This window comes from Notolabrus celidotus, chromosome 23 (assembly GCF_009762535.1).
Source record: "Notolabrus celidotus isolate fNotCel1 chromosome 23, fNotCel1.pri, whole genome shotgun sequence".
Taxonomy (NCBI): Eukaryota; Metazoa; Chordata; class Actinopteri; order Labriformes; family Labridae; genus Notolabrus; species Notolabrus celidotus.
In genome coordinates, this window is record NC_048294.1 from 7300376 (window position 1) to 7313101 (window position 12726).

At 39.1% G+C, this 12726-nt stretch overlaps 1 protein-coding gene across 1 annotated transcript in view; it reads left to right on the forward strand.

Annotated features, from left to right (window-relative positions):
• The window catches only part of LOC117807537 (phosphofurin acidic cluster sorting protein 1-like), a 100213-nt gene that overhangs the window by 48519 nt on the left and 38968 nt on the right, over positions 1 to 12726 (forward strand). Inside the window, exons 2-3 of the mRNA XM_034676856.1 lie at positions 8830 to 8917; positions 10883 to 10972. Of these exons, the coding sequence (XP_034532747.1) occupies positions 8830 to 8917; positions 10883 to 10972 (178 nt within the window). The remainder of the gene's footprint in view (positions 1 to 8829; positions 8918 to 10882; positions 10973 to 12726) is intronic.

Consider the following 12726-nt stretch of genomic DNA (forward strand, 5'->3'; position numbering starts at 1 on the left):
GGTAATTGGCTGAAATTACAGAGCCACAAAAACATGCCCGCAGGATTTGTGCGAGGGCAAAGGGACTCTAATAGTGCTTCAGTTGTCTGCCGTCACCTTGATAGCAGAAAAATACAACAATAATTCAGCAGCATGCTTTTATGATTAGCTTGTGTTTCAGCTTTGTACTTAAGTAGAAGTCCCTCCGGTATTTGCATCCATTTACTGCGCAACATAAAAGTACACCCTGGATATTTATTGCAAGTTCATCTCAAGGGAAATTTTGAATTTCTGGAGTGTTGATCCACGAAGCAGCCAATTAAGAGAGAAATTAACACCAAGTTTCTGCAGGAATATGAGCTCAGCCTACGTTTTTAACATTTTTCCAGTCTCCATTCTGTTTAGGTTTAAGGCTCGGTCATGTTATTTAAGTCCTGATTCATAATGGACTCGAGGTGATTTAAGCCCCTCCTGAAGCTCTAACCTACAGCCATAATGTCTGCTGATGAAGGCCCTGTGGTGTCGTAAACATTTACTGTCTTGTCCTCTCTGTGATGGATCACTCTGAGACTGAGCAGGTGCAGACTGATCATGTCTCTCTTATGTTGGCCAGCCGCAAGACTGACATCATACACACTTAGTCTGGGTTAATCATATGACGGACATAAATAAGCAGATTTTAAAATAGTTGTACCCTAGTTCTACTTCTCTCTAACTTAACAATCTGCTGCTTTACTCTGTCTGATGTAACACAATGCCAAATACTTCAAGTTTCTGACTGCAACTGGCACAAAACTATCAAACGTTGGGGAAAAATCAGTTGAACTGCCATCCATATTTTTTTAGTAGTTGAAACATTTAAGCAGTTAATCCAGAAACTACCTCAAATTGATAATTGATGAAAATGCATGTAAATTGTTGCCCCAACTTTTTTAAAATACTAATTTGGTGACCATTCTCCTCTGATGCTAGCATAAGGACAGGAAATGAAAATGTTGAAAAATTGTGAAGCTGCATTCCTGATTTGCTCATCTTCCAACCATTTGGAATCTGATGAATTGACAACATTCATCATTCAATAGTTAAAGTCATTATTCTTGGATAAAAAAAATATTTAATGACCTCTTAGACAAAGACATCTCAGTCTCAACAGCTATAATTTTTATTCACCAAACTACTCGTTAACATTACTGTTAACCAATGTCAGATTCTAGCTATCATCACTGTTTTCTAATTTCAGCTGTGAGCAAATTTCAGCTTTCAGCTAACATTACAGTTAGCTAATTTCAGTTTAAGCTTACATTACTTTTAATGATTTTCAAGTATTAGCTAATTTCAACTTTAACTAACATTACTTAAAGCAAATTTCAGCTGTCAGTTAATGTTACAGTGAGCTAATTTCAGCTTTAGCTTACCTTACTTTTAGTGATTTTCATTTATTAGCTAATTTCAGCATTAACTAACATTACTTTCAACTAATTTCAGCTGTTAGTTAATTTCAGCTGTTAGCTAACGTTACTATTAGTTAATTTTAGCTTTTAGCTAATTTTAGCTTTCAGCTAACACTACAGTTAGATAAATTCAGCTTTAGCTTACCTTACTTTTTGCAATTTTCAAGAATTAGCTAATCTCAGCTTTAACTACCATTATTTTCAACTAATTTCGTTTGCTAACGTTACTATTAGCCAATTTCAGCTGTCAGCTAAGGTTACTGTAAGCTAATTTCAGTTTTAGCTAACATACTGTGAACCAAATTAGATGTATGGTCATAACCTGGCTAAAGGGCCATGACAAACATGCAAGGACACGAAAATTGACTGTAATTTGTAATTATTGATTGTCCAAAAACAACAACTGAAGAAATAACTTTAAACATGGAGTGTGTTAGACAGTGAAGTCAGTGACGTAAATGTGGATGTGTGACACGATGAAGGGTGGAGTGTTGTCAGGGAGTAACAAAGAAAAAAAGTGGAGATAGAGAGAGAGAGAGATAGAGAGAGAGAGAGAGAGAGAGAGAGAGAGAGAGAGACTGGGTTTTGGCTTTATACCCTCTAAGCGCCGAGCCCAGACAGTCTGGATCCGGCGTCTCTAAGCAAAAGAGCAGCAGGGGTAGGATAGTCACGTCTGTATGGAGAGAGTCAGCAGAGACAGTCACGATAGTTTTTTGAAATTAACTAAGTTTCCCAAGCACAGCAGCTGAAAATGTGTCATCGTATCGGTACAAAGAAATCTGCCACTTCAATAACAAAACACTTATTTAGGTCATTTAGTGATGACAGCTCCAGTTTCAGCCTCTCAGCTGTGCCTTTATTTTGTAGTTTTATCACGGTCTTCTTTTTCTCTGTGAAACAAAGAGAGACGTGGTTTTGATTTTCTTCTCTGACTCTTCTTTCCACTCTGTCTTTGATTCTTGAATCCAGTCTGACTCACTTCTTAATCACTATCCATTTTCTCCCCCCCCCCCTGCCTCCCTAATGGCTTAGCTCAGGTGCTTCACTCCCATCCCAAATCGACCTCTGGCACCCACCCTCTTCTGCCTCCTCTCCACCTTGATTCATCCACTCACATCCAGCAGGTGTACGCAGAAGCTGCACTTAGCCGCCCTTTCTATCAAAGGAGAAAAAATTGATTTGTTTTTATTCATAGCTTCAGCCTCTCCTGGACACTTTCATATTTCAGAACGCCTCAGGACATCGGAGAGAGACGCCCCGGGTGTTTGTCGCTGAGTGTTGCAGCGGTTGCATCAGCAGTCGGGGCCGCTAGTCCATTTCACTGTTGAGATGTGAGCGCTGAAAGAAGGATGAAAGGCTGTGAGTGGGTAGAGGGGGGTTTGGAGGGCAGTCCAGGTGAGGAGAGAGGGATGGGAGAATGGACACAATTTTTCTGACCACTGTGTCTGCCTTTAATCTTTGGAGTTGTCATTAAAGGTTGTATTAAGGTTTGTGTTTCAGCACTTACATGTCACTTATAAATCCCTGCCCTGTCTGTACTATAGATCTCTGTTGCGCTTTTAGCCATCGTGTCCATTATTGATTGGGTTGATTGCTTTTTTCTATTCTTTTCTGGCAGGGATCAAAGAGTGATAGTATTTTACCCTCGGGAAACAACTTCCAGACACTCAGGTCATGACATTTTTAGGACTTTGCCTCCCTCACAAGCAGAAACTGTCTGTGTCAGAATACTCCATTAGGTTAGGTGAGGAGTGGCATATAGGTAGAGCATGCAGGTGTTTAACTGTTTCGGTTTTAATATCACTTTAACATGTGTAAGGATGCAATCCAAGCAGTTGAAAATGCAATCCAGACAACTGAAGTGAGCAGTAAAGAGTAAATGTGGAGAATTACCTGCTGTGTTAGCGCACAAACTCACGCTAACTTACAGACTTTTTACTCAGAGGACTGTTGGAAAAAGGTTGGGTTCAGATTCAGACATATTTGTGTTCACCCATGCCATCCACCAGGGCGAAACGAACGTGCTCATATTTTGGTGAACATGAATGTCGGTCACTCTGGAGGCAGAGAACAGCCGCTTACACTCCAGCAGTATCCGTGTATTGATAGTTAGCGAGAGTAACCGAGTGCTGCGTTTACTGTAGCTGAAGTAAGGTTAACCCGACCAGCATTCAGCATGGCTTAAATGCGTCAAGTAATCCAGATGTAGTTAGCGGTACCTGTGAATGAGCTGTTGTGAACATTTGAAGGAGTTTAATGAACAAATCAGGACAGAACCAAACAAGCTGGTATGGTTTTAGAGAGGTTAAGCTTTTTGAAGATGAGGAATAGTTCACTCTTAGTAGTCTTTGTTGGTTCAGTGTTTCTCTTCCCTTAGCTCTTCTATTTTTGGGGCTCTTTCCTGTGAATTGGGGCGTTAAAATTGGATCCAAATATTCAGCTAACAGGTTGGAGAGTTAGAGGAGGGTTTCTTAGTTTAGATAGCTGCAGATTTTCTTGTCTTTCACACTTAATACCTGTTTATTGGAATAGAGTAGGATACAGTAATTCATGTAGTTAAGTAAATATCAGTGATTAAGGGCTGGGGACTGAAGTATAGGAGGCTCTACTGAAAACAGAATATAGATGCAGCTAAAAACATTAATGTGAAATTGTTCATTTTTTGGAACATGAACTTTAGTCCCCCCCCAAAAAAATTAAGTTATATATTTTGAGGCTTTTTTCTACACCTTTTTTTGACAGAGGAGAGGAAAGTGGATAGCGTAGGAGTGGGTGAACGACATGCAGGAAAGAGCCGCAGGCTGGAATCAAACCTTGGCTGCCTGCTATATGGACGTGCAACTTAACAATTAGGCCAAATCCGCGCCCCCAATTTTTTTTTAAATGAGCCATGAACTAGTGAATTTTTTTGTGAACTTGCACAACACTACACGTGGGAAAATGCTAGGAAAATTTTCAGGAATGCAGTGTATGTTCAAAATTTTGGTTGTGGCCCTAATTGTACCCTTTTGCACAGCAAGTAATTAACACCAGTAAGATTTTATCATTTTCACACTTAACTTTTTGTTAAGAGTTTTGATGGTGACATTTTCAAAGCAGAACACTTTCATTGTCACTGTGATTATCGAACAGAGTACTATTTTCATCACTATGTCTGTTATGGTTTTCTAGTGGAATGGGTATTGCACGGTTTAACAAGCAGTACATTTTTGACATTTAAGAAGTTTAACTGGCAAATATAAGCCGTCTTTACTTGATACTTAACTGTAAACTGGATATTATCATTTTGTCTCTTACACAACAAACTAGTCTTGCATATCCATTAATTTATTTACATTCTTCCATGTGTACTGCTGATATGAGGCAGGAAACAGCCTTGTTCAAAGATGTAATCTCTCTGCCCGTCATTATTCAACTTTTATCTCTTCAACCCTCAAATTAAAAATTAAAATCTAGTTTGATGTTTTCACAGTAATAACAACTCAGAATAAATACTGCATGCCTCTCCTCTCCTCTCCTCTCCTCTCCTCTCCTGAATGATAAACCACTCTTTCTTTTTTAATCTCACCATGTCAGACATTTAATCTATCTCAACTCTTTGTGTCAGCTTCTGTCATCCCCACATCTTTCCCCTCTCTGTCGTTGTGTCCCACAATTTCACCGTCTCCTTCCCCCTTCATCTCCTCTCTGTCTTCATTTTCCGTCGGCTTGCTTGTTTCCCTCTTCTCTGTATTCATCACTGTCTCTACATCTCTTATCATTTCCCTCCATCTCCCTCTCTGTCGTCTTTGTCTTTTCCCTCTCTCTGGTCCTTTGTTAGCCCGTCTGTCTCTGCCTCTTCCCTGCTGATCATTCTTTGACATGAAAGTCTATCACTTTCTCTTATATTACCCCTTTGTTTTATCTCTGATTTCCCCCAGCAGGCTCCTGCAGGTCTGTTTCAGTCTTTTACTTTCTGTCTCTTAATCCCCGGGGTTGAATTATTGAACAGGCTGACCCCTGGCTGCACAGCTGCTGTTTGGGTGTATTTGTGTCTCCTTTCTCCAAATGCACATCACTTCTTTTAAAGCCTTTGGAAACCCAAACCCATAAGAGACTTTTATATAAGCAATCAGGTGATCATTTACAGAATATTTATTTCCAAGTAGACATTTTGTTGGTGTTATTGGCTCATTTGGACTAAAAAATATAGACCAAAAAAGGAGGAAATAAAGTGCATGCATTACCCCTGCTGTCAAGAAGCTTCAACATGATAATGTTAGAGTATAGTTTCTTTCCACAAGCTGTTAAGACAGTGAGTGTGCCCTCCTCCCATTCCCCCAGAAGAGACCGTGTTTGGAGAGTAATAAAACCAAAATCGACCTCACCCCTTTCACAGCAGTATTTGCACTTTATAATTTTAAAACTCTATTTATATGATCAGTGTATACATCTGTACAGACACAACAGTGCAATTAATATTAGAAACAGCTCGGTTTTCTATTTTCTTAACTCATTTTATTATTTTATTGTGCCTTGATTTTATTTACATTATTTATTGTGTTATTTTAAATGTTAACTTCTTTAGCTTGCTGCTATTTTGAAGAGCTGCTACACTGCCTTTTATTGTTTCACAACAATGACAATAAATATCTATTCAACTATATTATACTCTAAGAATTTTATATAAAATAAATAGCGGACATTCGAAACTCTGACTCACTACCCCTCTTCAAATCAAAACTCAAAACCCATCTGTTTCAAACTGCATTCCCTGCTTAATTTCCACTGCTTCATTTTTAACTTGGTGTTACTTTGCTTGTTGTTTTTATTTATCTTATCGTGTTCTTTTATTTATTGTGTTTTTTATCTGTCTGTAAAGCGACCTTGAGTGCTCTGAAAGGCGCTTCTAAATAAAATTTATTATTATTATTATTATTACAAAAATATTTTTTGGTACATGAAAAAGGCTTTATAGCTTGTACATGAATGAGCAACGTGTTGCCAAGACAGTGTGCAAAAGTTTAACATTAAAAACCACAGAGACAAAGAGCAGCTATAGTGTTAATAGAATAAAGAGTGGAAATCTTACACATAGTCATTTGTGACTTGATGATGCAATAATGAAACATTAAGGGTCAGGGCTTTGGGATTGAATTGCACATGGTAGTGCTTGGGGATTTTTAGTTAAATTCAATTCAATCCAATATGCTTGCTGTATTATTAATATTACTATACAGAATATTCCCAAAGCATTCATTATCAGTAAGCAAGTCAGGTGTCTATTACAGAAACAATGTGTGTCCCTAAACTAGTCCCTAAACTGAAGTCAGATGGCAGCTATTTAGCTACAAATAGCATTAGAATGCACTTTGGGCTCAGTTAGCTACCAGTGTTGAATGTCAAAATGTAACTTTTTTTTTTTAGTAGCAAGGTTTAGTCAGGCTATTGATGATGTAATTTCTGCTTTGATTGATAATTGTTGGAAAGGAGTTTAGCTTGGTGATACTATAACACTCACATTGCTAGCACTAACTAGCTTAAAAGCGGCATCTCAGCTATTGTTGCTTTTTATAAGCTGACCGCTAAACATGTAGAAATAGTTTTAATTTTGACATCTTTTAAGGACCACTTGAAATTAATATTTTCTCTCTTCTCTAACTTTGACTGTATGGCAGCTGTTTGGTTGTTTACACCTAGTGTGAATATCATATGTTGGCCAACCATGGATAGCAGCAGTCATTTAATTGATTAACTTCAGTGTCATTTTTTGGTTTAAGGAGTTGAGTTAAGGCTGTTGAGGCTATTTCTGGCTGCTGGTGTTTAACGTGTGTGTGGTATTGTAGCACTAGGTAATACGCTTAACAAGCACCAGCTAGCTTAAAATAGGCATCGTGGCTAAAGTACACTTTATTTATAGTAATGTAGATTTCAGTAACGAAACTAGTAACATTACCAGCATGCATAATTGCTGTTTCAAGCCATATTTCCAGAAGGTTTTAAAGCATCAAAGCCATCTTGTGCGTTATTCAACATTTCAAACATCTCTCTCTGTGAGCAGTTTGTGCCTCCGTTTGAATGGTAAGGGGCAGGAAACTTACTGCTCAGATGCAAGATGCTCTTACTCTTGTTTCTTCAATGTGTCTCAGATGGACGTCAGCCAATGTATTTTTATGTGTGTTTGTGCGCTGACGCAAGTGTTGGCTTCAGTTGGAGAAGGACACTTTTACAGAAATAGCAAAGTGTTTTCAGTCCAATGTGGGCTGAATGGAATCTTTTTTTTTTCTTCTTTACACAAAGCTACACTTAAGGCTTTTTCAAGTGACTCTTATTTCATTTCAGCCCCGGCTAATGGTGCACCGGAGAGTTAGAAAGTGGAGATGACACATTATCAATGTGAAAAGCTGGTTTTCAGCAATGACATCATACATGTACTGCAGTTTGGGCAGCTGAGCGACAATTTTACCCAGAATGAACTGAGTTATCAAGATTATCTTGATAAAATCAAATGGCAATCTCAGGTGTTGGAAGTTTAAGCCAATGCGGAAGGGCAAAAAACTGCAGTTCCTTGAGTGGCTACTTGAGGCTGGTTCCTAAAGCCAAATAAAGCCCATTCAGGTCCCAATGGCTCATTTGTGTAGTTGAACAAACTATTTGGAGGTCCAAATTTTTCTAAGGCTCGTCCTTTTTTGATTTTAAGGCTGAGAGTTTTGCATTAGATTACAAAACTGGAGTCATGGTGAGCTGACTGACAGGTGGTCACATGTAGCTGTATGCTAGGAGGCTAAAGGCCCGTCTTAATTCCATCTCTTGTTAACTTCTACGCTTATTTTGGGGCTTTAAATGCAGGACAGCAGATGGAGCAGGAAACTTTGGGGTAAAGTAAGGAATAACATTCAGCAAAGGGCCGCAGGTTGGAATTGAACCCATGCCGCCTGCATCTAGGACTATAGCCTCCGGTCTTGGGGCACAAGATGTAGCCGAAAGGCCAAACCGACCCCAATTTTATTTATTAACCAGAGTTTAAATTTGAATACCTTTCAGACGTGTTCCAAGGGTGATCTTGTTACATGAGGAGATTTTCAATAGATGGGAAAAATTCTAATACATCATGATTCCCATCAAAGTCATTATATGATGAAGTGTTTCCTCTGTTGGTTGCATTGATTGAATTACAGCAGACTGCTGACTTGATGTTTAGTGCCACAGTGATCCCTGATACATTATTTATCTTCCACTGTATGGCAGGTATCAGTGTACAATGAAAAGCCCTATAGGAGCTTCACACTACCCTGTGTTTTGTTTACTCTCTAATCTCTTGTGCTCTTGTGTATTATGAATGTATACTTTTCTTGTTTCGTCAAACATTGCAAGACACTGTAATGTCTCCTAATCCCAGTTTCTTTCTGTTTGTCCACAGGTTGTTTAATCTGACTCTGAAGAAGCTGATCATGCTGAAGGAGCTGGACAAAGACCTCACATCTGTAGTCATCGCAGTCAAACTGCAGGTAAGAGACATTTCTACAGTAAGACACAGAGACACCGGAGAGTGAGTGGGGGCGTTGGCCTAGTGGTCTAAGCGTGCGCCCCATGTACAGAGGCTATAGTCCTTGTTGCAGCGGTCACAAGTTCGTTTCCCGACCTCTACCATTTACTGCATGTCTTCCCCCGCTCTCTAGTTCCCACATTTCCTGTCTGTCTGCAGTTTTCCTATCCAATAAAGGCAAAAAGGCAAAAAAACACAACATATACATCGCCAACCTCTCTAGCTGACACCAGAAGTACTAGTTGGTTAATCAAATGGTTAATATTTTTTATCATTTCAGGTCTGAAATCCTGATATGTTGTGCCTTAGCTGTAACATAGCCATCCACCTCTAGCCAGGGCTGTAGCTCCAGTTAATGGTTACTGCTCAACTACCTGGATGTAAACAAGCACAGATGACAGATGGCATCTAGTGGCGCAATTTATCAGTATTTTAAACTAGAAATGGAGATAGAGTTCTTTGTAGTTGGTTAAGACAAGGCAAGGCAAGTTTATTTATAAAGCACCATTCATACAAAGAGTAATTCAAAGTGCTTTACAGAGTTAAATTCATTACAGTTCGTTCAGCAACTTCTTTTTTTTCCGTTTATTTATTTACTTTATTTGCATATATTGTGTTCTTAACCTTAAGATTGTGGGGTCTGTTTGGGATTAGGATGGGGGGGTCTTTTTTATTTTAAATTTTATATATATGAAGAGTTCATTTGCAAAAAACGATAACTCTGTTTTTATACATTTTTAAAAAAACAGATTTCTTTTTAGTATACATTTTTGCTAAAGTAATTTTTTTAAGATACCTCTTATCTTTTTTTAAAATGTATTCTATTTTAACTTGTTTTTATGTACAGCACTTTGTGTTACAATGTCATTGTATGAAAGGCGTTTTATAAATAAAGTCTGATTGATTGATTAAAAATAAACAGGAACAACAAACAAAAAACACAGTAAACACTTAAGACAATTTATCAGCATTTTATCAGTCTTTTCATCATCTAACTCAGTTCAAATGATGTTTGTTTCATGCAGCCAATTCAATTAAATGTTATCTGCTCTTAAACTGGCAAATAACCACTTGACCAGATTAAAGTGTGACCAGCACAGGGATGTGGACGTTAACATGTAAGGAGGACCATTTTCTGTTCCTGTTCTTCCGTTCAGTGTTTTGTCGAGTCAGGTTGTTGTATCTGGAAACACTTCCTTCTCTTTCTTTACAGCTGAAACACTCTCTGAAACTCCCGCACAGCCGTGTCCCATAAGTCACTTCTGTTTTTGACAGCAGGGAAAGCCAAGTCGTGCATAAGTAAACATCATATCAGGGAAGAGGTAGCGTCAGATTAGGTGTGCTGTTGTTCCACAAAGTACATGTAAGATGGAAATGTAGGAGTTTATCCAAATTTGTTCATTGTTTTCTTTCTCTCGTCATGTCTGCTCTTTCTTTCTCCATCTTGTCCATAATTGGAGAAACCTGTGAATTCAAATGAACCGATGCCACACAATAAACTCTTGAGATGTTTGAATTTGTGTTAAATGCTCTGGCCTCATTCCCAGTTCCTCCTCCTTGGCCTGCTTTCACTTTTCCCCATCTCCATCTTGTTTTCTATCTAAGTAAACCAATAAAATCTCTGTTGTTTCTGGCACATAATACACTGTAAGCTCTTGTAATTCTCACTCCATGCTGCTGCTGCTGCCACATGCCCAATCTTTCCTCTCCCCTCCCTCCTATCAGTCACTCTCCTCCTCATTCTCAACCTCCTCTGCTCCCACGCTTCTCTCCCTGCATGTGGTTGATGAGAGTTCATTGTTTTTGACTCTGCTGGTGTTGGCCTCAGCATGCTAACAAGTAATCTTTCCATCTTTCCCAACTTAACTTTCCTGCACTCATCATGACGTTCTCTCTTTTGTCTCCTCTCTCTGTGTCGCCTACTCAGGGTTCAAAGCGGATCCTTCGCTCCAACGAGATCCTGCTGTCCTCGGCGGGGCTGACAGAGACCGACCTGCAGCTCACCTTCTCCCTGCAGGTAAAGATTCAGTCACGTCAGGTGCTTGTCAGTCAAAGGCAAAGAGAGACTTTGTTCATGTGTTTTTTGATCACAGAAATGTACAAAAATAACTTCCTTTATCTATAAATAGCTGTACCTACGTCATTTCTAACAGTTGAAATATCACAGCAGGTAAATGATTGAGCGATAACAGTTCTGTCAGTTTAACACCACGCCAAAAAGTCCAACCTTGTTTCAGCATGGAGGGCTGAAAACATACAAACATGCAGTTGCTTTTTCCGGTCTCACTTTAAATTGGGTTTCTTTACATGTAAGTAAGGAAGTAAGTAAGATTTATTTATAGAGCACCTCTCAAGAACAGAGGTCACAAGGTGCTTTACAACAACAACAATAGAAGAACATTAAAAGGCAAAACAGCGATTGCAAATAAACACAAAAACATGACAAAAACAGACAGATTAAAGAAAGACAAGTCTAAACAGATTGGTCTTCAACTGCTTTTTGAACCTGTCAACAGGGTCCTCAGTTCTCAGTTCCAGAGGGAGACTGTTCCAGAGTTTAGGACCAACAAACTGGAAAGCAGAGTCCCCTTTAGTTTTTAACCTGGTACGAGGCACAACCAATAAATCCTGATCAGAGGACCTCAGAGTCCTGCTGGAGTTATAAGGCTTCACCAGCTCCCTAATGTAGACTGGAGCCTGACCATTGAGCACTCTGTACACAACAATAAGAATTTTAAACTGGATCCTCATTTAACTGGAAGCCAGTGCAAAGAAATGAGGATCGGTGTAACATGACATCTCCTAGATGATTTGGTCAACAGTTTAGCAGCAGCATTTTGGAGCACTTGTAGGCGGTTCAGGGGATGCATTGCCAAGACATGTAAAGAGAGAATTACAATAATCCAGGTGAGATGACACAAAAGCATGTATAATAATTTCCAGCTCAGCTGTGGACACAAAAAGGTCTGAGTTTGGCGATATTTCTTAAGTGATAAAAAGAAGAACGTACCAAACTATTCACATGCTGGTCCAGGCTAAGGGCCTGGCCCATTTGGACCCCTAGATTGCGTAAGGCTAAGGGTTTAACAGCAGAGGACAAAAACCCAAGGCTTCTCTTCCCCTCTGGAACAACACGGTCAGGAGCTGAGATAAGAACTTCAGTCTTATCTGAATTCACTTGAAGGTAATTCTCTGCCATCCAATGCTTTATCAATCAACTAGGATAGACAACTTAGAGACATTGTTGGGTTTAAAAGGCATATAAATGAATTTTATGTAAGGACAAAGAATCGTGGTGCCGTTGGCCTAGCGGTCTAAGCGCTGCAGAGGTTGCAGATTCAATTCCAGCCTCGACCATTTACTGCACGTCCTCCCCCACTCTCTGCTCCCCACATTTCCTGTCTCTCTACAGCTGTCCTATCCATTAAAGACAAAAATGCCCAAAACATAATAAAAAAACCCCAAAAGGACAAATAATTATAATTGACAAAACCTCTGTATGACCCCTGAGAGACACTTCACCAGTCAGTTAAAAGGAAAGCACTTCTTTTGTATATTTTATAATAATGAGAAAAGTTGTAAATGTTTTCAGCCTCAGGTAATTTAACGGTTCTAAATTCATCTAGAGTGTTTTTCCCAACTTTTCATAAGGCAAACTTATCAAATAAATTTTCTTGTACTTATAGGAACATGAAAAATGCTGCCCTGGATCAGAGATGCTCTGTGTTGTAATCATCATCAGCCCTTATTGAATGTTTCACATTCTCTCTC